General features: G+C 44.6%; 1 protein-coding gene across 1 annotated transcript in view; it reads left to right on the plus strand.

Moving 5' to 3' along the window:
• Positions 1-26,478, plus strand: part of ARFGEF3 (ARFGEF family member 3) — a 152,763-nt gene that overhangs the window by 59,145 nt on the left and 67,140 nt on the right. Inside the window, exons 5-8 of the mRNA XM_060240126.1 lie at positions 2,572-2,640; positions 4,584-4,706; positions 7,147-7,186; positions 9,124-9,202. Coding sequence (XP_060096109.1) covers positions 2,572-2,640; positions 4,584-4,706; positions 7,147-7,186; positions 9,124-9,202 — 311 coding nt within the window. The remainder of the gene's footprint in view (positions 1-2,571; positions 2,641-4,583; positions 4,707-7,146; positions 7,187-9,123; positions 9,203-26,478) is intronic.

Consider the following 26,478-nt stretch of genomic DNA (forward strand, 5'->3'; position numbering starts at 1 on the left):
AGTTATTTTTCTGGAGAAGGGAAGACTATAGCTTTGTAGACAAGCACATAGCCCTCAGTCTTTGCCATGGTGCCTTCACATGTTCTTGACCAGCACATGAAGCAATTTATGTACAAAAGCTCACAATGCCCAGTTGCTTCATGCTTTCCTCTGAGTCTTAGGCTCAAAGCATTGAGATCTCTGTAATGAATGTCAATAAATCAGAAGTGGGTTTGCACCTTACAGATGTGCACACCTGAACAACACCTGAACAACTTATTGAAGATTGGTACAACATAGACATTGTCTGCAGTTTTTGATGCAATAATCCATAGCAAGAGATAGCATTTATCAGACTGTAAAACAAAAAATTGCAAGCGTGCTAATGTTTTAAGCATGTTTTATTTTAAGTTTTAAAAAACACCCTTTAATTGTGTTTGTCTGTGCCATTTATAAATTTTATATGTCTGCTACCATGTATTACATTTTATGACACGCATGGCTCGGCCCAACAAGGTCTCATTTATGTCAAATCCAGCCCTCATAACAAATGAGTTCGACACCCCTGATCTATACTGATCCTTCACTAGCTGTTGCTCCAACCCCGGGCTTCTGCTTTCCTCAGAACAAGCAACTGATCCCCCACTAAGTCGCTGTGCGACTGCATTTTGACTTGTGTCTCCTTCCAATTTCCTCTGCAGTGATTTGATCTTATTTTTTGGAGATCAGGAAACTGTGAGGGAAATTGGAGGGAGCTGTGAGTCAAAATGTGACCATGCAGCAGCTAGTGATGAATCTGTCATTTCTCTGAGGAAAGCAGAAGCCCAGGGGCAGAGCAACTGCTAGTGAGGAATTGGTGCTAGTGTCAGAAGCTAAACTGCCCCCAGTGCAATTTAATACAGGTCTCTCTCTTGGGAGGAGGCTTTGGACTTTTTTCATATTTAAAATGTCCCTGGTAGAGTACAGGCAAGATGTTAACCTCCTTTCCCTCTGAGTGTGCTCTCCTGGCAGGGTCGATGAAGTATTCAGAAAGAGAAGGTTGGAAGCCAGTTAATAGATATGGAATTGTATAAAGACAGGTATCCTGAAAAACAATGATCACTTAAGAAATCTTGGTTTGTGTATTTAAAATTTATGATACATTAAAGAGAAGTTATTTTGGCCTGATTTTTTATTTAATTATTTTAAAGGTTTTGGAGCCCCTATCCCTTCTTTTTCCATGCATTCACCAGCAACCCTGCAGGTTAAAATGGAAAATATGGCTTGTATGCCGTACAAAAATGGCCCAGTATGCTGCCCAACTCCCCTGACCAGTCTCTTTCAGAGAATCTTGCTCATTAGTTTGGGAAACTCAATAAATTATTAACATTTGCATTCTGGATAACCTGGGAGCAAAGCAATATTTTTTGCTTTAATACAGGAAGCACTCAGCAGTAATTAGTATGCACAGCCTTCATTATGAGCCACTCATTTATGGAAACAACTTTCATATGAATGAGCATTTGCAAGATAAGAAGCAATTTAATAGTTTGCCAATGCAAGTAGTCATCATAAGTAACAGGATTCTCTTTCATGCTCAGCAGTGTGCTTCCAGTGGTGTACTTTATAATGTCCACTCCCCTTCCCAAATGCTGAAGACAAAATACTGAGAACCTCTTTTAAGATCTCTGGGAGTTGAGAGATTATTAATTTTTTTTAACGGTTTGTCTTTTTGTGACCTTCCTCTTATTATTGCTTTATTAATGTTTATGTGTTGTACATTTCTTTAAAATTCTCATGATGGCCACATAAAATGGTGGGATGTATCCCTAGCACAGCTAGGCCCTAGCCTATAACCTTGCGATGCCCTAGCATTTTGTGGTTTAATCCCTGTGCATTTGAGGGCAACAATTACAAGACAGTTGCAAAAAATAAATGATTGTTGCGGGGTTTTTTTATCATGTCATTCATTTTATAGGTAGGGCTCTATATTTGCTGACATTAGGGAATGATCTTCCACATATTTTTACAAAGATGTAATAGCCAGAAATCTGAGATGGTGATCAAATGTAAAGAACAGCGGTGTATATTATCAAATTGCCCTCTTCCAGTCTCTTTCTCTAGGGTTTTCCCCTTTTCCTTGAATTATTTAACTTACATTGAGAGAGGACTGCTAAAATAATATGAAAAGCAAACATTAAAATTAATTCCTAACATGTTGCCTGGGTGGATTCTATTTCCATTTTTAGCCACATAGAGCTTGGGTAGAATCACTGTATTCCCACTTGCCAGTTGGATATGCTTTATGAAAAGTTACACACAGAGAGAGTGAGTGTACAATTATTTTGTAACCTTTTGGAACAAAACATTTCCAGGGCCTTTTTTGTAGAAAAAGCCCAGCAGGAACTCATTTGCATATTAGGCCACCCATCTCACTTAAAAAAATAAGTAACTTCCTAGCCTGTTTAAGCCCTGTAATTCTCTGATAAACTAAAAGAGGGGACATGTGATGTTCTTGCTTCTGATCCAGAGAACACAGCTTGGTCAGAAGAGCCCATTTCAGGGAGTCATCAGACTAGATGTCATATTTTTTTGTTGTTGCTCTCATTATAGGTTCTGCTCTGTATAACGTACACCCCTACATTTGAGTTGAATGGGAGTTCAGTACTAAAGATTGCTGAGGTAAGTCTTCTTTAACCATTGGTAATTAAGCTTGGGAACTTGATAACCTTTCATGTCACCATCTAGGCAGACTAGCTTTATATTATTCCGGCAGCTCTAATTGTGATAAGGAGCTGGGATGGATAGTCTGTATTGGTGACTTGATTTCAACTAAGGGAATGTTTTTTCTCCCAGATTCCAAGAGACCTTTTGGAAGTGTGAACTGCAAATTTAGATGTGTAGAATTGTCAAAATATTGTCTTTTTAAAAAAACAATGATTAAATATTTTCAGACAATATTATTTTAGACTCTGTTAATTATAAGCTAGTTTTGAGTCTTGGTTGAACCACTTCAGAATGCATGGGGTGGGGTCATATAATTGAAAAGCTCCCCCTACATTCACATACACATGCATGCAGGCACACATATGCATGCACACCCACCCACACCCATTAGAACCAACTTTTTCCCCCCCTGTATGGACGGATTGTTTTGTATGTAAGAGCAGACACTCGTGAGCTTAGTCAGAGACAGCTACAAGTTTATTACCTTAGTAAGAACTAGTGCTGTAAGCCAAATTATACCAAAAAAGAAAGGAAGTCCAATGTCAGGCCCCTTTCATGTCAGAAGCACACAGGCCATTCTTAACTGCACTATTTCTTTCCCCACACCATTTTCTCTGTGTGTTCTTTTCCACCTTTTTCTGCCTGTGATATAACACTGAGCTGCTATATTGTTCTAGCTCTATCGTGCAAAATTTAAAACTGTCCCCCTCCTCCCAAAAGAGCCAAAATAGAATGTACTACAAAAGGGCAGAGGAAAAGTGACTCCACAGACATTCTGAACAACCCACTACAGCAATTCAGAAGAGTAGGAATGATCGCTTGACATGTGTGTTTGGGAGAAGACAAGAATCTTTGCACAGAAGTGCAAAGAAGACCCAAAAACAGAAGAAAGGAGGGGTTGTTTAAAAAAAAAAAAAGGCTCAGCCCTCCTTTGCAAATGAGAGACAAGCAGATTTGTCTGAAAGGTTTTAAAAAGTTAGGCACCAGAAGACAAAACGGTCATGTCTGAAATGACACCAAAAATCCATTAACAGCTGGCTGCTGAAATGGATTATGAAAGCTGTTTGAACGGTGCCTCAGTGTCTACTTGTATGTGATACTTTTCTGCCTCTTACATTTTTCTTTCAGACCTTAAGCCAATGTATGTGTGATGCTGAAGATCCATGTTCTAATCATGCAAGTCAGTTGTAAAAAAAGTGTAATGGGGTAGGAATTGCTGTGAACTGGGCTACTTGATTATAAATGCATCCTCAGGTCAAGAAAAACAAGACAGGGCCATACTGACTTTGTGTAGTGGTGGGCGGGTGGGGGAGAGATTTTTGACTGCAAATAGCACCAGCACAGGGTAGGGGAGAGAAAAACTTTTCCAGCTCCTCAGCCCTGTCCTATAATGCTCTTCCCCTCCTGTGACTGATTTTTGCAGCTCATTTCCATATCTGGAGACCTGGGATTCCCAGCATCATATGTTTTGTGGCCCTAACTCAAAGGGCAACAAATAAGTATTATCCTTTAAAATGATGATGGTGGGGACATACGCAAATAGCCTTTGAATTTGGATTTTCTTTCTTTTGGGGTTTTATTATCATAGTGTAAATGATGTTATAAAAATGAATCTGTTTCTTTTAGATTTCTTTGTATTAGTGCTGTTTATGTGCTTTATTTCATGGTTTCCAAAGTTTTTATCAAATGTTGTGCATAGCCCAGAGCCCTGTAGTAGCAGGAACTGGGCAATTTAGAAATTTATTAAATAATAATAAAATGTTTCAGTATTAAGACCACTGCCCAAAATTATGCTGGACAGTTTATACTGATTGTATACAGTTTTTACTGATCTAAAATATTTTAGAATTCTATTTCTCTTAATATCATTCTGCTACCATTATTTTTAACCTCATCAGGTTTGCATTGAGACCTACGTCTCCAGCTATCATCAGCGGAGTATTAATACAGCTGTCCGGGCAACCCTTAGCCAGATGCTAAGTGACTTAACTTTACAGTTACGACAAAAACAAGATGAAACAGTAAGTCCTCTAGCAATAGAAAACAAATCTACATTCCTTTTTTTTTTCAACTTTTTAGTTTTATTATTATAAATAACAGGTTGCAGATCATACAGATTGAGAAAATATTACAGAGTTACTGAAAAATAATGATAAGAAAATAAAAATAATAAGAAAATAAAAATGTTCTGTAGGGGGTTCTCTTTCCTTCTAAGCCGTAATATTTTTTTGCAGTTGTAAGCATAGTCATGATTAAATCTTGTCTAATTTTGGATGAATCCATGTTTCTGACTGGGCCTTCAGTCTATTTTTATGTGTTTTATGGATTTATTTAAAAAAACCTCTTCAGTATCTTTGTAACTGCTTCAAACAAAGGCAAGACAAAACCCGACCTGTCCAGTATTTCCCACTGGATGTTGTAAAGATACACCAGTTTGTTTGTTTTTAATGACAAGGCCTTATCTAGTGGTAACTGCTACATCCTTTCTTCTACTCCAAAAATCTGCTGATCAGTCCATAGTTGGATGCACTGATAAGTGAGGGTCCAGGCAAATAGGTGTGATAAACTTCAGCTTGAGACCCTGGAGAGCAGGGGAGGGACGGTGGCTCAGTGGCAGAGCATCTGCTTGGGAAGCAGAAGGTCCCAGGTTCAATCCCTGGCATCTCCACTAAAAAAGAGTCCAGGCAAATAGGTGTGATAAACCTCAGCTTGAGACCCTGGAGAGCCGCTGCCAGTCTGAGTAGACAATACAGACTATGATGGACTGAGGGTCTGATTCAGTATAAGGCAGCTTCATATGTTCATATGTGAGTGCAACTTGAACACACACCTTTCAGTCTTACCAACATTTCGTGATCTGATTCCTTAATTTCCTTTCTCATTGCAGTCCTAATCCCATGGGGCTCAATGCCCTTGTTCCCCAGCATGGATTTTTTTGGTGGTTAAAATCATCTCCCTCTTTTACCATGGAAAAGCTGTAAAACACCATTCAGCATCGCTTCAGAACAACAGAACATTATACTGGGATTCATGACAGAAGACAGTAGACGCATAGCTACTCTTGTCTGTAGTTCTCTGGGATTCCAGATTGCAATCTTTGCTAGAGCTTTCACTTGAAATCCTTAACTAAAAATAACAAATTAAGAATCAGGTTTAGTGGATCAAGTAGTTTCATGATGTTTTTCCTTACAGGTCCTTTTGTTAAAAACTCAGATTGAGTGGAGGATCAGCTGAGGAAAGAGGCTATTTAATTCTTTCTTTGCCAGTTAATTCTATGTTCAAAATACCCATTCCCTGACATGCTGTTTTTTCTTCTGAAGGGGAAAAAAATGGAATTTATATCTTTTTTCTGTACAAATGAGAAAACTTTAAGAGAACAAACAGCAGAATTAAGGGGACGGATTACGCAGCCCTTTTACCCTTCACTTCTTTAGGATTTTAATATAGTAAACGTTTTGTGTTTCCAGTGACTGGTGGGTTCATTTCAGGTTTAATATTTGGGGTAGATTTGCTCATGATTTATGAGGATCAGGCTAGAGGACATCTGAACTTTAGTACTGCTGACAAAAGCAACATCATGTTATTAAGTTTTGTCATTATCATAATCCAGTACTACAATTTTGCACTACTGTAGATTGCCAAGAATAGGATATCAGTACTTTAGGCAGACTCAGTGAACATTGGCTGCTTTCACTGAATGGTGCTTCTTCAGATGCAAGATAAAAATTACTGTTGAGCTTGGTTAAGGTACATTAGTATTTAGGATGGTCAAGGATGCAGAACTGAAATAGATCACAGCACAGTGAAATTTATGCACAAGAAGTTTTATAAAGACTTCAAAAATACCATTTGCACCTGCGAATTTTAAGCAAACATTGACTATTTGTGAATGATCATGTGACCTGGAATTAGTTAGAGAAACCTCTGTCCTCTGTTGTTAGCAAGCATCCATCATACAATATTGCCTCATTACTGAGTCTCAGTAAGAAAGGTAGGATATAGACCAATAAATTGTATATTAACAGTACTAGATTCAGACCCAGCTTTCATGGCAATCTCCAAGCTAATAAACTTTGCAGACTGCAAGTTTGAAAATGGATGGGGTGAATGATCAGAACGAAAAGAAAAGGCATATATTTGACATAATTTTCAAGATATTTGTCTGGCCTTTTAAGTTTACTGATAAGTGACCACGTCTCTGAGTAACTCTGGTGACTGAAATAGGTTCAGCTAGAATATTTTTGCCGAGATGTATGCAACTAAATTGGAAAACTCCTGAATTATACAGCATTTCTAGCACACTGTGATTCTCCTTTCCTTTCTCCAATATAATTGCATGTATTCTAGCCATTCACTTCTAGACATGGAGCTAGATTCCTGTCTTCCTCCAATGTCTTATCAAGTAAAAAGTAGCCTTATGTAAGATGTGCTAATGTCAGTTCATTTATCTTTTCTTGATAGATAACTGAAAGCCAAGTTCTTCAAGGATTCAAGAGCCCAGGTACCTGTTCCTAATTTCATTTTTCTCTGTCAACCTTCTTTTGTTCTCCATCAGGCATTTTCATTGCCATTGTATTTACAGTTTCTGATCTTCACGTCTCGCTGCTCACAGTTTATTGGTAATGCCTGTTAGTTCGACCACTATGGCTTTTCCACATGAAGCAACATCTCTTCAGATACTAGAAAACTACCATCTTTTACATTATGCTTCATTCCTAATCCATATATAAAAGATATTTGATTATTTCACTGAGATGATTCTAAAATTTGAATGTTACAGGTGCAAAGAACATTTCTGACAAAAGCTTGCAAGAGTACTTTATAGCTTTTTTCCAGTGATTTTGTGCAGGACACGGGCAATTATCCCCTCTAATCCCATTCATGAGAAAACAGCAAGAGTCCAGCAGAACCTTAAAGACCAACACAATTGGTGGCAGGGGATGATCTTTTGTGAGTCACTGCTCACTTCTTCAGATACAGCTCATGCCTATTTGCAGTGACCTCTGTAAAGGACAGTATTGCATGGCTGCACGCAAGCCTCTGGAATAATCAGTTGAAATGGAGAATCCAGACAATGTTATTGATAGCTCATTGCATTCAAGTATATTCTGTGTTGTTTTTCTGTCTTTTTCATATCTTTTTCTTGTGATGACTAATGAGAAACGGGAAGCAATTTATTAATCTGGAGAGAGAAGCAGAAGAGGAAAATATGATGCTTGAGAAAACATTAGCAGCATTTTGACTGCCCACAGTAGACAGTCTGATGCTGCAATTGTGTGTGTGTGTTTTTAAAGCTACTATTCCTTTATGTTTTCCTCTTTCACTTAACATTCCATATTAATTACTTTTCTTTTGAGGCTGACAATTATTGGGGAGAGGACTCTCAAATATTGCTTTTTCCTTTATATCCGCCAAAGCCACCATGCATTTTATTGCATTTTATGATCATATTAGCCTAATTATAAAATCATAAATAAAAATTTTAAAAGTGAAAAGAACACTGAAAGTCCCCACTCTCATCCAGGGAATAAGAGCTAATAATTGCTCATTGATTAATGTCAGAATAAGAAATAATTAGGTTGAATACCAATAAATAAATTCTGTTGATAGAATCTGATCTGCTGAATGACATTTACTTCTAAATAAACATATGGTAAGATCATGCCCACAGAGATGGATTTGGGGGAGGGGAATAAAATAAGTAATGTGGCAGTTTCAGTGCTGCTTGCAACTAATTGCAGATGAGAAATCCTCAGGAGCACAATACAGTCTAACATGGCCAGTGTTCATATGTCATTCAGGCAGGGGTAGATGTTGTGTGCCCTCATCTGGATAGTAATTGTATGTGAGACCACCAAGGAAGTCCAGGGTCATGTCACAGAGGCAGGCAATGGAAAACAGCTTCTGAATGTCACTTGCCTTGGAAACTCCAGAGGTTCACCATAAGTTGGCTGTACTTTGACATCTCTTTCCACCATCACAGAGTTTGTGTGGAGAATTTGTGAATATCCACAGAACATGGGAGCTTCCTATTAACTTCACAAAATAGCAACAATCTATACAATCCACTCGACACAGCAAGATGTGGGATGGGATGGTATAGCCCAATCTTGTCAGAAGATAAGCAGGGCTAGATCTTGGATGGGAGTCCACCAAGCAAGACTCTTCAGAGGGAGGCAATGGCAAACCCCCTCTCTTTCTCACTTGCATGTAAAGTCTTTTGCTAGGGATGCCATAAGTCAGTTGTGATTTGTGGCACTTCCATACTTACTCTTCGCATCAGTTCTAACCACAGGAACATGCATGGTTTTCCCCAATGTTCTTGCAAAACCAATGCATATATTGTGTTCCCAAATGTTCTGCAGATGTCTAATGGGGATGTAGTTAGGTGTATATCTGCCTGCTGCTTCTAATATGTGCCCTTCGTTTCTTTTGGAGATTCTACAGTGGAGTCCCTTTGTGATGATGTTGTCTCTGTCTTCACGGTTCTCTGTGAAAAACTTCAGACAGTTATAAGGTGAGTGAGTTATTCTGAATATAAGTGGGGCTAAGGGACTCCACCGTTTTGCAGGTAACAATAATATATGCAGTTAAAAAAATATACAGTAAAATTCACTTTGCACTGCAAACTAATAATGCTAAAGTCAGAGGCTGTCTGAAAATCCTCCCAAAAGGCAGGAAGGGATGGGGCCTTCCAAATTACCTAAAAGGACCCCATTCCAAAAGGGGCTGGCAATAGTGTAAAAGTTTCTTTCTTTCTATTTAGCTACCTGTCATTCACATTTTATCATGCCCTTTCTTTGAGGAGCTCAGGGCAGCATACATGGTTCTGTAAACTTCATGCCTCCATCTGATCCTCACAACAGTTCTGTGAGGAAAGTTAGGCTGAAAGAAAGAGTGACTAGCCCAAGGTCACCAAGCAGATTTCATGGCACAGTGGAGTCTGGGACCTTCATCTCCCCGGTCGAAATCCAACCACTACGCCCATTGGCAGGCAAATGAGTGACATCAGTACATACTGGATACCTTGAGAACATGACAAGAAAGAGCTTCTGGGCAGAATGGAACTGGCACATGGATTCGTAAGGAGGGCCCATTCACCCTTATTAGCTTTATTAATTTATTAATTAGCTTTATTAATTGCTGGATATATGGTACAGTTTTGTTTCTTTTCTCTATTTACTTATTTTAATCTGGCTATGTAATTTTAAAGACAGCATAGCATAACACTCTCTATGATGTTACTTTAAAAAAAAAACCCTACACACAATTGTTCCACATTAGTAACTGATAATGTGTAAATTGTCTTTTGGTAATGAGATAATGGTAAATTTATTTATTTTATTACATTTATATCCTGACCTCCCCTAATGGGCTCAGGGTGGCTAACAACAGTTAAAACAATATAATGTTAAAATATAGTTACAGTAAAATCATTAAAACATTTCATACAGTTCAACATGTAATACAGTTTCAGATTCACTCCCTAGAGTCTAAGATGGCACATTTTAGCTCTTATTGAGCGCTACATATAGTGATTTTATAGGATGTTATTTGGCGCTCTGCATTTGTAGTGGGATAGGCTCAGGTGTCAATGCTGTGGGGTGGTGGAATAGTGGTCGCCTTCCCGTTAGATATTAAACACTAGTTTAAACAGTTCTGTCTTGTGGTCAACCGAGCTTCTTTTGGCCTGGGGATCATAAGGAGATTTTGTGAGCTTGATTGAAGTGCTCTCTAAGGCTCATATGGAGAAAGGCGGCCTCGAAGGTAGACAGTTCACAGGCCATATAGGGGGTTAAAGGTTGTAACCAGCACCTTGAAGCGAATCTGGAACACAATAGGCAATCAGTACAACAATTCCAGTTCAGGTTAAATGTACTCCTGTAAAGGTAGCTCCATTAACAACCTGGCTGAAGCATTTTGCACCTGTTTCAGCTTCTGAATTTGCATCAAGGGCAGCCCCATGTAGAGGGCATTACAGTAGTCTATAAATAAATAAATAAATTCTCAAGGTGTCTGTCGCATGGATCACTGTTGCCAAGATGCCACATTCTAGGAATGGGACCAACTGCCTTATCCACCTAAGATGATGAAATGCAGATTTGGCAGTGGCTGCCACCTGGGCCTCCATAGTTACTGAAGTCTCCAAGAGCACCTCTAGAATCTTGGCCCTAGGAGCTGGCACTTAAGGCACCCCATCAAAGGTCGGTAAAGGGATTTCCCTTCCCAGACCGTCATGGCTTGGGCACAGAACCTTCGTCTTTACTGGATTCAATTTCAGTCAGCCTGATCCAGATAGTGGGGGGAGGGGGAGGAGCCTTAAATACTTCCTAGGCTAACAGACATCTGAGTTTAAGGGAGTCAGTCTCTATCATTCTGTGCTGCAATACATGAAAGCACCATGGAAAAATTAATTCAGGAGTGAACTGAGTAAATACAAAGCAACTCATGTGTACTGGAAAGCTGATATTTACCATTAATTTTCTAGCAGACCAGTAATTAGTATTACAAGTGAATGCTGTATTAAGCTTAGCAGCTATAATTACTTGTACACCTAAATAACTGTAATTACTTGCAAGTGGTATCTGTCTAATTTTTAATTGCAAGCAGTTTATTCACAGTAGTAGCATTTGTTTTGCATTTCTGTGTTAGTATGTGTAGTTGTTATTTATCATTAAATAATATTAAAATTATTAAGTAGTCATAAGAAAATATTGGCTAATATTATTATACTAGCACAATCCCATCTTTGTATGGAGCTGTGCTGTCTAGGTGACCCTCAGGAATAACTCATATGGCAGTGGATTCCCTGTTCTTCTGTAGTTGCTTTCAGCTTTTGAAAACTTTACAGCTGTGGAAGTAGTGGAAGCCCTGCCACAACTGACAGGGGTCTTGCAGGCAATAGCTGTCTTGCAGTGCCTGCTGCAACTCCACTGTGCTGCAGTCGAAGTCCTCCAGGCTACCCAACATGGTCCAGATGGCTCTTGGTGGTAGGGTCCTTTGAAGAAGGACTGTAAATGCTTGTTCCACACTAAGGATTGCTGCAGTGAGTGCAGGCAATGGCAGTGGAGGTTTCTGAGGAGCAAGAAAGAGGAGGTAGAATTTACTTTTCATTCAGCCTTCACTCTCTTGCTGGCCAAGAAATTTGTTTCCTTTCACTTGTTCAACATGGACTTCTGATGTGTTGGCTTGTCTCCGATGAGAGGAGAATATGTTAGGATGAACTGTATTGCAACAGCTGGAAGCAAAAACTGTATTGCAACAGCTGGAAGCAAAAACAAGAGCTAGTTCAGACCAGGCTGATTCCACATGAGAGTTTTTCTCCCATGATCATGTTTCTGGTGCAGTTGTTGCTTAAGTTGTACTTGGAAGGTTCCACACAGCATAGGGTGATCCAGGGCTTTTTTTTGTAGAAAAAGCACAGCAGGAGCTCATTTGCATATTAGGCCATACCCCCTGACATCACCAGAAGTGCCGTCACCCATTCAGTAGGTTACTTTCCACATATTGACAGAGCAATACAGTGCCATCAGCTGCATTTTGTGGATGTGTGTTTTCACACAGCCCAATGTGAGAACTTGTTTGCCCCCCAACACAGCTGTAAAGAGTGTGATCTACATGTGATGGAGTGGACAGAGGCAGACCCAGCTTCTCTCAGGAGGGGGTGCTCATGGGTGGCTACATGTCTCTTGCACTCTTTGCAAGCCCGTTGGAGGCTGGAGGTGGCAGAGAGGATGGAGTGCATGGTCTGGGAGCACATGGCTTCCTAGTGCCTTCCCTCTGCCAGAGACCTCTTTTTGAGCCAGAGCCCTGGCCAAGCCAGCCAGAGTTGCGTTCCTGTGCATTCCTGCTCAAAAAAAGCCCTGGGGTGATCCAGTTTTTTTATCCTTGTTAGCCATGGCTTTTTACACTAGATGTGGCTTACACACATCCTGCCACTGTTTTGATTCTTTACTCCCTTTTTTTGGTACATATACAACACTGTTCAAGAATAGTGTAACACAGGGGAGTCAAATATGTGACCTGTGGCATGTATCTGGCTCTTATCAGGCCTGCCAGCAACTCACTGTTGTCTGCTTCCTTCTCCCTCTCTCTTCCTTTCTTCTACCCGTGAGGTGGATTAGACTGAAAGTGTCTGTCCAAACCAAGTTCACCTAGCACATTCCCTTTCCTTTCCTGGGGATTTTAACATAAGCTTCCCATGTAAGTAGGCTGATACTGACCATGATACATGGCTATCTCTGTATTCTTTTTCTGCCTCATAGGAATTGTAATTATTTCTCCGGGTAGGACTATAGTTTTGTAGACAAACACATAGCCCTCAGTTTGTGTCATAGTGCCTTCATAGTGTTCTTGACTAGCACATGAAGCAATTTATGTACAAAGCTTATAATGCCCAGCCATTTCATGTTTTCCTCTGGGTCCTAGGCTCAAAGCATTGGCCATGAGATTTCTGTAATGAGTGTCAATAAACCAAAAGTAGGTTTGCAATTTACAGATACACATCTGAACAACACCTGAACAGCATATTCAAAATTGCTACAGCACAGACATTGTCTCCTGATTTTGATACAATAATTTAGAGCAAGAGGTTTCAGTTATCAGAGAGTGTTAAATAAAATATTGCAAGAGTGCTAATCTTTAAAAAAAATCTTTAATTGTGTTTGTCTGTGTCCTTTATAAAGTTTATATATCTGCTACCTGGCATTACATTTTATGACACACATGGCCCAGCCCAACAAGGTCTCATTTGTGTCAGATCTGGCCCTCATAACAAATGTGTTCAACACCCTTGGGTTGTAACACTACTGTTTTGTACAGTGCTGCTCCAAAATAATGCAATGTTTGAGTCATCTGGTGATGCTGAACTTGTTATTTTTGTGTCTTCTTGGACAAAGACAGTAGATGAAATACTCTTAAACTTGCAGATTCCTTGCCCAAATTTTCCTTCAGATCTCCTTCTAGTTATGAATAAGGTACTTACTTAGAACAAAGGGATCATTTCATGATGCCAAAAGGAAATGTGCACCATGTTTCTAGGGACTAAGCACCCCATCATTTCCAGTCGTTCCAGATTATTTGAAAGCTCAGCTATTACAGCTTTTTGAAGGCTTTTCTTTTTGGCTAGACATAATGCCTTACCTCTTAATTAATTATTTGGCAGATCCTCAGACTGATTCAACAGATAGTCTGCCCATGTGGAAATGCAAAGATGGAAACACCTGCCCATTTTTTGTTTAGTTGTGAGTTATATTCTTCCATAAGATCTTTTATTTCCCCATTGATTTCACACTTTCCAGTATGTTCACAAGATTAAAAAGGTAAAGGTATCCTGTGCAAGCACCAGTCCTTTCCGACTCTGGGGTTATAGCGGTGGATCGATAAGAACAAGAATCAATACCAATACCTAATCAATATGTATGGTTTGGTGATGCTAGAATTAAATAACAGTGCTTTTAGGAAATAATCTTTTGTAGCAGTTTTAAGCAAAGGAGTATTAGCTTGCTGAGGAAAAGGGAACTGCAAGAGGTCGTTGCCCTTTCACAACTAACCGCAGGGTGAAAGCGCCATCAAGAAGCATAAAAGGAACTTCATCAGATGCTAGCAATGGAGCAAGAAGGTCTGTGTGTGTGTGCGAAATAATTCTATATAAGGGAACAGGGGCTCTAATAGGGGGCCAATTGAAGCCCTAACAGGGGCTCAGAGAGCTGATAAACACCCCAGATTGTGGTTAAAGTATGACGTAGACATCCTCCCAGGGCACTGGAAAATAGGGATGTTTTGAGGTATAAAGGGAGGTAATTGGGGGACGTGTTAAAGGTGCCAATTGGGGTAGAGACACCCGATAAAAGGCGGCCGGTAGTTGCAGTCATTGCTCAGACCCTCGGGTCTGGAGCCCGTGTATAGAGCGCTTATGCACGTTAAATAAAGAAGCTGTTTTCCTGATCTTGCCTCAGACCTCGTTTGTGAGTATGATTTACTATTAATTGGACAACACAGGACTTTCCCTGCTACAGGGTAACATTGCTTTTGCAATGTTTTCATGGCAGATTTTTTACGGGGTGGTTTGCCATTGCCTTCCCCAGTCATCTACACCCCCCCCCCCCCCAGCAAGCTGGGTACTCATTTTCCTGACCTCGGAAGGATGGAAGGCTGAGTCAACCTTGAGCTGGCTACCTGAACCCAGCTTTCACTGGGATTGAACTCGGGTCGTGAGCAGAGAGCTCGGACTGCAGTACTGCATCTTTACCACTCTGTGCCACAGGGTTGTTTTGTTCACAAGATTACCACTTATTATATTTACTATCTGGCAAAGATAAGGCTATTACCCTATCCATAGCTTGTTATTGAACTACTGCCTTGAAGATTCATCCAAAGGTATAATTAATATACGCCTAAATGCTGATTTTGCATGCAAGTGCTTTTTTTGCACTGGTAATGCTAATTGCTGGAAGGTACTTGGTGTTCCATTGCCATTATCTACGTTGAAGAGGCAAATTGGTCTCCTAATGCTTGTGGGAAGGGGAGAAAACATTTCAGAAACTTTTCAGATGTTATCTAGAGAGTAGAGAAAAATACATGCCACTTATTGTCAAAATGGAGTGTATTGCCATTGCCCTGACCCAGTTTTTCTATAATTCCAGTTTTGTGGGTATCAGCAATGACATCAAGGCCATTCACTATGAAAATGGAGAGGAAGGAGATATTTTATTACATTAAAATTTTACATTACATATTACATTGCATATTACATTAAAATATAAGGTGTACCTTCCCTTCCAGACACTTGAAAAAGGATTGTCCCTATAATGCCATGTCAGAAAATATCATTTTTTCCAGGTTCTAAAAAAAACAGTGCTTCCGGTGGGACAAAAAGGTTTTACACAATTTGTGCAGGAACAGGTGATGACATGTGTAGGAACAAACAAACAAAAAAGGCACACAACTAGAACAGTTGTCTCTGTCCTGACCAACAACCCATTTTCTGCAGAATTCTCTGCAACAACCATTATCTGCAGCCTCTGAACTTTTATTCCAACACAGAGGTGACTTTCAGGAGAAGAAGAGCAGGCTATCTGCAGAGAACAGAGAGTAAACTGCTACCATGGCAGCCACCCAAGAAAAGAGCAGGCTGGTAACAGTGGAAGTGGTGCCCCTTTCTCTGTGACCAGTTTGCAGCCTTCCAAACACCTTGGCAACCTTGCTCTCTCACCTGAGCTGCAGTCCCTCATGCTGATGAGAGAGTGGGATAGCAGAGGGAAGCCCTTGTTCCAGATATACAAGCAGGGGACAGGGAGGATACATTTCAACAATGGTAGGGGTGAGACAGTTTTACATGTTCAGAAGTAATCTGGTAATTTTAAAAGGTTATATTTACAACTTACATCTCACTGTGTATGTATATTACATGGGATGCCACACAGGGTATTCAGTAGTCATGCGGCTCTTCTCTCTGTGAGATCCTGAGTAAAGTACCATTGATCTGTAGCCTTCTGGAGAGTTACCCTTTGGTATAGTCTGTCAAATGGGGAGGAAACATCATTAGCAGAATTCAGAAAATGTGTCAAACAACTCTCTTGAAACGAACATTTGTTTCCTGACCTCTTATATGACTTCTTGTTCTGATGGCTATCAGACCGCAACAGTGGATTTTATTCTTATACGTGGGAATTTGATTTTTTGTGGTTTCCTTGGAACTGAGCTGTTGAATTTTTTAAGGCAGGCAGGTGCTTAAATTAAAAAAAGTCTGTTATTGATTTTATTGTTTGATTTTGTTAAGTGTTTTTGGTATTTGAATTTTTTTAACTGCTTCAATTGAAGGAGAATGTGGGTTCTTTTAAAAGCAATAAATATGTCTAGATGATAATCTCTCTCTCTCTCGGCTTGACTTCGCGAACGAAGATTTAAGAAGGGTGCAGTAGTCCACGTCTGCTGCAGGCTCGCTGGTGGCTGACAAGACCAATGCGGGACAGGCAGGTCCGGCCACAGTGGCTGCAGGGAAAAGTCTGATTTGGGGTTGGTGCTGTAGCAGTGCGATTCTTCCTCAATCTCCTTTTGTCCTCAAGACCAGCTATGCGTGCGTTCTCAAAGGAAGAGACAGCCTGGTGGATGGTGTGCCTCCATGCTTTGCGATCTGAGGCTAGGTCAGACCACTGGTGATGGTTGATGCAACAGGTGCCAAGGGATTTCTTCAAGGAGTCCTTGTACCTCTTCTTTGGTGCCCCTCTATTTCGATGGCCGGTGGAAAGTTTGCCATACAGAGCAATCTTGGGAAGGCGGTGGTTTTCCATCCTAGAAATATGCCCTGCCCAGCGCAGCTGCGTCTTCAACAGCAGTGCCTCAATGCTTGTAACCTCCGCCCTCTTGAGGACTTCTTGAGATGATAATACATGCTGTTTAAAAAGAAGTTTCAATAGAGCTGCACTGATTTACAAAAATGGAAATCCATAGCTGAGTCTGAAATTTGCCCGTTAATTCAAAATGATATCAAACACAATTAGTAATTGTGTGAACAATAAGCCCCCCCCCCTAGGGTGACCATAATGTCTGAAGGCCAGCCAGGGACACCTTGGGGGGGGGGTGGAAGGTAGGGGTGCGTGCGCGCGAAGTGACATCACTTCCGGTGACGTCATGCCACCGCCGGAAACAGGAAGTGACACCACTTCCTGTGACATCATTTCCCCCGCGCCACTGTTGGAGCAAGAATCTACATAAACCCAGTCTGACAGCCACAGTATGACAGCTGGTGATCTAGCTGCCAGGCTAGGTCACAGTGACCTGATCAGCAGACCGGCTTGAGCCGGCAGAAGCCAAGTGATGCAATCTGCTGAGTCAGCACGGCCAGGATTGGCTGCTTGGACTATATATGATCTGTGTGTGCATCACACAGGTCTCTCCCTGTGAGATGGTGGTTAGGCGAAGCACTTTGTCCGTGGAGGTGATATTGTATAGACTGCACAAGAGAGCACTTGTCGTGTATATATGTTAATACACCTTTTGGCACTAGTTGCACGTGTCTGCCTGATTTTCTTTCCTGAAGCCCTGTGTCGGGCAAGTCATCTCCCTCACTCTGCTACTCCCGCTCCGACAGGGTTATGGGCCCAGGGCGGTTCCGCTGCGCGGAGGAGAGAGTTGCGAGTTGAGCTGACTGTGAGTTTGGAAAGAGCCGGAGGCGAGGAACGCCGGTGAAGGACACAGAAGCACCACCGTTCTCTGTTTGAGAGCCAGAGGGACGTCGGCAGCCAGCCGTGAGGAGGAGTCGGCACGATGGCTCAGCAACAGCTTGGAGTAGCCGTTGAGAAGCTCACCTCAGCCAACTACGCGGTGTGGAGCCTGAGAATGCAACACTACCTCAAGCGTGAAGGGCAATGGCTGTTCGTGAGTAACCCCCCTGCTGACTTATCTCCTGCCGAGACTGTGTTATCGGATAAGGCACTGGCCAACATAGTGCTATCTATAGGAGATGACCAGCTGGTTTATGTGCGAGGGAAGGACACTCCCAAGGCTGCCTGGGACGCGTTGAGTGCGGTGCATGTTAGCACCACTGCTGGTTCCCTCATGGCCTTGACAAGGAGGATGTTCCGCACCGTTATGCCGGCTGGAGGGTGTGTGAAAGATCACATCAAACGGCTAACGGACTGTTTCGTTGAGCTGGAGGCAAGAGGCAAGACTGTAGCTCCAGACGACAGAGTGTACATTTTGCTGTCGTCGTTGCCACCTGAGTACACTCCCCTGATAACTTCTCTGGAGACGGTGGACGTAGCGACCCTGACCATGGAATACGTCTGTGCCCACCTGCTTGACTTCCAAGAGAGAATTGCGGCCGTGAGCTGTCCGGGGGTGTCGGCCGGGCAGCGTGCTGTTATCGGTGTGTCCGGGAAGACAGCCAAGAATGAGCCAGCTTTTGCTGCTGGCAGGCGTCCGAAGGTGGAGGAAGTGGAGCCGACTGCGTTTGCAGTCCGTCGCTGCTATGGATGCGGGTCGTCGCAGCACCTGCTCCGAGCTTGCCCTGAGAGGGAGAAGAGGCGGGGGCGTGTGCGGCGAGAGCGGAGGACCGCCAGCCCGTGTGAGGAAGCAACCCGGCTGGTCACGTCTGCAGTAGAGAGCACAGGGTCTGCTTGGATTTTAGACTCCGGGGCAACGAGCCATCTCTGCTGCGAGAAGGAGTTGTTGAAAAACATTGACAGTCCTGAGCATAAGTATGTGAGATTGGCTGATGGGACCACTGCCAATTCTGTTTGCTCAGGCAATGTGGAATTTCCTGCACTGAAATGTATGTTGCAAAATGTGTTGTATGTACCCTCACTGCAGTCTAACCTGTTGAGTGTTAGCACACTGTTTGACCAGGGATACCAGGTGAGATTTGAGAAAACCTGCTGCAAAATCCTGGGAGGTGGGGGAAAGTTGCTTGTGACAGGAAAGAGGGAAGGTAAACTGTATGTGGTCCAGAGTGATTGTGCCCAGGTGGCTCAGGTGTCGAATGAGCCTGTGCACAATAATTGTATACATTTGCTCCATAGGAGACTTGGGCACTGCGGATTTAGGGCGTTAAAGAAAACCCTGGAGCTTGTGCCTAGTTTGAAAGTAAATCCTTGCAAATGTTACTTGGATTGCCAGGTCTGCAAGAAGACCAAAAGCAAGGCGTGTGCTGTTGCTAAAGAAAGCTCAAGGGAAAGCACACGAGCCCTGGAACTAGTCCATTTAGACGTTATTGGCCCATTGCCAAAGAGTCTGTCGGGGAGGAGATACTGCTTGGTGGCCACCGACGACCACACGAGGTACGCGTGGGTTTTCACCATGGTGCATAAGTCTGAGGTGTATAAGACATTCACCAAGTGGGTCAAAGCAGTGGAGAGACAATTAGGGGTTAATCTCCTGGCTGTACAAACCGACAGAGGGGGGGAATTCTTATCTAACCAGATGAAACGTTGGCTGGAGAACAAGGGCATCGCCCACCGTCTGACGAACCCGGCAACGCCCCGAGAAAATGGGCATGGGGCTGTATTGCAGAATGTGATGTATTGCATGTTAGAGGATGCACAACTGCCAATGACCTATTGGGCAGAAACCATACATGCAGCTGTTTTTTTGCAAAATAGGGTTTGGTGTAATACTGTGAAAAATGTGCCTTACAGGTTACTGTTGAACAAGACCCCAGATTTGAGTTCTTTAAAAGTCTTTGGGTCACGGGCTCGGGTTGGCATCCACTCCACGAGTAGCGGGGAGGGGGATGTCCGGGCAGAGAGCCTAATCTTTCTGGGCTACAAGCCAAGGGCCAGGTGTTATCGTTTCTGCAATAGCAAAAGCAAGATAACACTTAGTAAGAGTGCCCAGTTCAATGAAGAAAGCAGCTGGCCAAGGTTGCACTCCTTGCAGAAACAATTTGTCCTGCTGCCAAGTAGCGATAACGATGTTGGAGCGCAGCCCAGAACTCCAGCCCAGGAGGTGGCACCCAGTGGGGCTGGAGAAGGTGAGCCGAATGCTGGCACAGAGCCTGACGAGCAGAGTCAGGAGGCAGAGCCTCAAATGCAGGAACTGGAGGTAAAGTGTGAGAGTCAGGAGGTTCAACACCCAATTACAGGGGCAGAGCAACCAGCCCAGGAGGTGGGAACAGAGCAACCCGAAGAAGACAAAGCTGGTCCAAGCACAGGGCCACGGGTGTCTGCCAGGTCCACCAAAGGCCAACGTCCCGCTAGGTACAAGTGTCCCTATGTCACTCTGACTGTCAATCCAGACCCACCCGGATTTGAGGAAATGTTAAAAGAAAAGGCTAAGAAATGGAAAGCCTGGGTGGCAGAGTGCGAGGCAAGGGAGAAGGAGGCTGAAGCCAAGCGTCTGAAAGAGCTGGCTGAACAGGAACACGATGATGTGTTTTACAATCATGATGAGTTCCTGAACGAATTCCGGAAAGGGTTCCGAGCTACGTAAATATGAACTGTAATGTTGCTGGTGGACATGTATGTAAACTGTGTAAAGTGTTTTGGTGCACTGGGTTTAAATAGATTAGGAGGTGTGTTGGAGCAAGAATCTACATAAACCCAGTCTGACAGCCACAGTATGACAGCTGGTGATCTAGCTGCCAGGCTAGGTCACAGTGACCTGATCAGCAGACCGGCTTGAGCCGGCAGAAGCCAAGTGATGCAATCTGCTGAGTCAGCACGGCCAGGATTGGCTGCTTGGACTATATATGATCTGTGTGTGCATCACACAGGTCTCTCCCTGTGAGATGGTGGTTAGGCGAAGCACTTTGTCCGTGGAGGTGATATTGTATAGACTGCACAAGAGAGCACTTGTCGTGTATATATGTTAATACACCTTTTGGCACTAGTTGCACGTGTCTGCCTGATTTTCTTTCCTGAAGCCCTGTGTCGGGCAAGTCATCTCCCTCACTCTGCTACTCCCGCTCCGACAGCCACCTGCCGGAAACGGGACGTGACATCACTTCCTGTGACATCACTTCCCCCAAATGACATCATTTCCCCAAATGCCACTGCCGGAAACAGGAAGTGACTTCACAGCACTTCCTGTGACGTCCCCAAAAATCCCCCAAATATCACCGCCGGAAACAATTTTGTTCTCAAATCCTGTATATACTTAATCAGTATATGGGATAAGGCACTTTCTCAACTGTGCTGCATAATGCAGCCTATTTATTTTGTCCTGTTTGCTCTGTTGGCTCTATCTGCGCCACCTTCATCACTTTCGGGGTGTGGATCCCCCAGTGGGGTGGTCTCGCGACTCCCTCCACCGGCTGTTTCTGATAGCCCTGCGCCCCCTCTTTCATTTGATATGTGTCCCGTGCGGGTGCCACCCTCCCGCCAGGAGATGCCGCAAAATGAGCCCCCTTGAGGCTTATGGCGGGAGGGCTCGGGGGAAGCGAGCTAGACTGCTGTTCTTTTGAGGGGTTATAGAGTGTTTCGAGCTCGTCCCTGTGGCATCGGTCCCATTGTTGTGGGACCCAGGGGGCCGGCGCAGCAGCACGCCGAAGCAGCCTGTCACAGGTCGAGATGCAGGACAGGAACCCGGAAGTGACCGACAGGCTGCTTCAGCGTGCCGCTGCGCCGGCCCCCTGGGCCCCACAACGATGGGACCGATGCCACAGGGACGGGCTCGAAACACTCTATGACCCCTCAAAAGAACAGCAGTCTAGCTCGCTTCCCCCGAGCCCTGCCACCATAAGCCTCAAGGGGGCTCATTTTGCGGCATCTCCCGGCGGGAGGGTGGCATCCGCACGGGACACATATCAAATGAAAGAGGGGGCGCAGGGCTATCAGAAACAGCCGGCGGAGGGAGTCGCGAGACCACCCCACTGGGGGATCCACACCCCGAAAGTGATGAAGGTGGCGCAGATAGAGCCAACAGAGCAAACAGGACAAAATAAATAGGCTGCATTATGCAGCACAGTTGAGAAAGTGCCTTATCCCATATACTGATGAAGTAAATACAGGATCTGAGAACAAAATTGCACCAGAAGACACAAACACAAAGCTCCCTTACACTGAATCAGTGCTTGGGTCCACCAAAGTCAGTATTGTCCACTCCAGTCACAAACACAAAGCTCCCTTACACTGAATCAGTGCTTGGGTCCACCAAAGTCAGTATTGTCCACTCCAGTCACAAACACAAAGCTCCCTTACACTGAATCAGTGCTTGGGTCCACCAAAGTCAGTATTGTCCACTCCAGTCACAAACACAAAGCTCCCTTACACTGAATCAGTGCTTGGGTCCACCAAAGTCAGTATTGTCCACTCCAGTCACAAACACATAGCTCCCTTACACTGAATCAGTGCTTGGGTCCACCAAAGTCAGTATTGTCCACTCCAGTCACAAACACAAAGCTCCCTTACACTGAATCAGTGCTTGGGTCCACCAAAGTCAGTATTGTCACATAAGAACATAAGAACATAAGAGAAGCCCTGTTGGATCAGGCCAGTGGCCCATCCAGTCCAACACTCTGCGTCACATAAGAACATAAGAGAAGCCCTGTTGGATCAGGCCAGTGGCCCATCCAGTCCAACACACTGTGTCACATAAGAACATAAGAGAAGCCCTGTTGGATCAGGCCTGTGGCCCATTCAGTCAGGAAGGGAGGAGGGAGGGAGGGAAGGAAGGGAGGGAAGGAAGAAAGGAGGGAAGGGAGGGAGGGAAGGAAGGAAGGGAGGAGGGAAGGAAGGAAGGAAGGAAGGGAGGAGGGAGGGAAGGAAGGGAGGAGGGAAGGAAGGAAGAAAGGAAGGAGGAAGGGAGGGAAGGAAGGAAAGAAGGCCAGCCGCCCCCCCCGCCAGCCCCCCCCCCCGCCAGCCCCCCCCCCGCTTTTGGCTTACCTGGATCCAGGGCGGTGGCGGCCTCTCCTCCGGGCTGCTGGCGGCGGCTGCGGAGGCCGGAGAGGCCGGCGCTGGTCTCTGGAGGCCTCCAGGGACCAGCGCTGGCCTCTCCACGCTGCCTCCGCTGGTCTCTGGAGGCCTCCAGGGACCAGCGCAGGCCTCTCCACGAAGCCTCCGCTGGCCTCTGGAGGCCTCCAGGGACCAGCGCAGGCCTCTCCACGAAGCCTCCGCTGGCCTCTGGAGGGCTCCAGGGACCAGCGGAGGCCTCTCCACGAAGCCTCCGCTGGCCTCTGGAGGCCTCCAGGGACCAGCGCAGGCCTCTCCACGAAGCCTCCGCTGGCCTCTGGAGGCCTCCAGGGACCAGCGGAGGCCTCTCCACGATGCCTCCGCTGGCCTCTGGAGGCCTCCAGGGACCAGCGGAGGCCTCTCCACGATGCCTCCGCTGGCCTCTGGGGGCCTCCAGGGACCAGCGGAGGCCTCTCCACGCTGCCTCCGCTGGCCTCTGGAGGCCTCCAGGGACCAGCGGAGGCCTCTCCACGCTGCCTCCGCTGGCCTCTGGAGGCCTCCAGGGACCAGCGCCGGCCTCTCCACGATGCCTCCGCTGGCCTCTGGAGGCCTCCAGGGACCAGCGCCGGCCTCTCCACGAAGCCTCCGCTGGCCTCTGGAGGCCTCCAGGGACCAGCGCCGGCCTCTCCACGCTGCCGGCGCTAGCCTCTGGAGGCCTCCAGGGACCAGCGCCGGCCTCTCCACGCTTCCGGCGCTGGCCTCTGGAGGCCTCCAGGGTCCAGCGCCGGCCTCTCCACGCTTCCGGTGCTGGCCTCTGGAGGCCTCCAGGGACCAGCGCCGGCCTCTCCACGCTTCCGGCGCTGGCCTCTGGAGGCCTCCAGGGACCAGCGCCGGCCTCTCCGGACCCCGCCCGCGCGCGCGGCTCGCCGGCTCCCCGCTGGCTATACCGGGACTTTGTAATGGTCCCGGTATAGGCAGCCCGGGAGCCGGGATTGGGTGGCCAGAACCGGGAAAGTCCCGGGAGACCGGGACGGTCTGGCCACCCTACCCCCCCCCCCACACACACACACACCAGTTGAGACAGCAGATCTTAATATGGCTGCCTCAAGCAGACAGTTCTTCTCCATTGCACTCAGTGCTGACTGGAAGTTATCTTCTTTCTCCTTTCCAGTCCTCTCAGGGCACTCTACAGTAGATCGTGTGCTATGGAGCTGCACTTTTTGTTCAGTAGCACAGTCGAGTGGGAGCAGCACAGGAAGGTGTTAAGATGACTTGTTCTATTGCTTTATGCCAGAACTACCCTTGCAGTTGAGAGTGTGTTGCTTGTTTCCCACTGAGCTAGAGGGATGGGGACAGGAGACTAAGCAAGACCAGATGCTGGTGTGTCTGCTTGTTGTGCAGGTGCCCAAGAGGTCTAATATGTTAGAGCCGTGGAAAAATGCCTGCACTTTGTAATAACAGACAGGAGAATTGTAATTTAAGCAGGTGGCACTTCTCATTACAATTCTGGACAATTACACAGTACTGATATAAATTATCTTGGTAGGGTCAATATAAATTAGGGCACCAGTCAATACAGAGAAAGCTCTGTGGATTCTTTTTCCTTCCCTTCTACTTAAAACATATACAGTTTGGCAGATGGCTATAATAATCAGTGGGAGCCCTCAAAGGTTTGTTGATTGAGCCATCCTTACTTGTCTTCAGAGCCATACAGATAGGAGAAGGTATCATCCCCATGTATGATAGTGATTTGTTAGCTTTTTACCATCTCTTAGGAAAAATCTCTCTCAGTGTAATAGTTTTAAATGACTAAACATGGAATATGAGGCTAGGACTGCTTAGCGATGTGACACTCTGGCTTAATGAAAGAAGAAAGTAGTTTATACTTAAATGATGTATTTGTTTCCCAAGAGACTTCTCTGGATTGGGGTACGTTTAGATGTATTTAACTATGTTTCAGAAGTTTGCTGCTCCTTTGTGTCTAAAGGACAGGGAGGCACAAATGTGTAATTTTAGCACTGGATTCCTTTTAATTAACAAGTGGCCGGACCTGCCTGTCCCACATTGGTCTTGTCAGCCACCAGCGAGCCTGCAGCAAACGTGGACTATTGCACCCTTCTTAAATCTTCGTTCGCGAAGCCAAGCCGAGAGAGAGAGAGAGAGAGAATGGAAGGTATTCTTGTTGGAGAAAAGTGACTATTGCTTTGCTGTATGAGCAGACCTACTTAAGGAAGTGCTTATGTGAGATTGTTAGATGGGAAAGGCTTATTCCTCATCCCTCCCACTGTAGCATCACCTTTTTAAAAGCAGGTCAGAGAGAAGTTCACTTGGAGTAGTTCTTGGTGTGGTGAGGCAAGGGCTCTCTCCTCACTGGATCCTAGTCATCAGTGTTTTTAAAACCTGAAATGAATGTTAGGCATTTTTCTGAGGGAAGGGAAGCTCACAGTGCACAACATGAGTGAGTAAAAGGGAATTAATATATTGTAATGCTTTGCTTGTCCCCGACACAATTTTCCCAATCCAGTGGAAGTTTAAGACATTGTAATTGAATATTTTGTTGTTATCAAGGAGCATGGCTCTTTAACTGAGCTTTATTGCTATTAAAATGCTGGGGGGTGGTCCTGTTTTGCACTTTGAAGAAGCCTCTGTGTTACTTTAATCTTAGTGGGCATTAGATTCTTCCATTAGATTGGATTTACTTTTTTGCTATCAAGTCACAACCATGGGGTTTTCAAGGCAAGATACATTCAGTGGTGATTTGTCTTTGTCTACCTCTGCATCACAAGCCTGGAATTCCTTGATGGTCTCCCTTCTAAATACTGAGCAGGGCCAACCCTGCTTCGCTTCCAAGATCTGATGAGATTGGACTAGCCTAAGCTATCAAAGTCACATTCCTTCTTAGATTAGGTGATCTAAGCTACTATTTGTTATAGGAACAGGAGTTTCCCTATGCATGTTAAATTGGGAAGTGTCTACAATGAAAAATGCATGATCCAGTGGCCCAATGTGCATGTAAAGTTGCCTGTAACCTTAGCTGTGCTCTGACCATCAGAAGTGCCCTCTGAGCTTGTGCATTCTTCTCTCCTCATCCCTTGCATGGGCATTGCTTCCTTCCTGTCACTGTTGGAGCTAACTCTGGTGAGTGTGGCATGTTACAGTGACTAGAGCCCAAATTGCAGTTTGCCTGCATCTATACTTGGGTGCTAGGTGTGGTTTGGCATGGTCAATGAAAATTAGGTGGCCCCTACCCTACTCTACCAACCCACAAAGCAAAGTTTGAAGTCTTCTCCCAGTCTAAGGAGGCTTTCTCCTACTTAAGCTTTGGGGCTAAGGACGATTTGCATTATTTCTGCAATTTTGCATTATTGTGCCATCCTCCAAGGAGCTTTCCTCCAGTCAAACTGAAGGAAGGTCCCTTAAGCTGGAGAAAAGCTCCTTGGGTCCTCCCCACCAAAGTAATGCAGAT

This window comes from Heteronotia binoei, chromosome 1 (assembly GCF_032191835.1).
Source record: "Heteronotia binoei isolate CCM8104 ecotype False Entrance Well chromosome 1, APGP_CSIRO_Hbin_v1, whole genome shotgun sequence".
Lineage (NCBI taxonomy): Eukaryota > Metazoa > Chordata > Lepidosauria > Squamata > Gekkonidae > Heteronotia > Heteronotia binoei.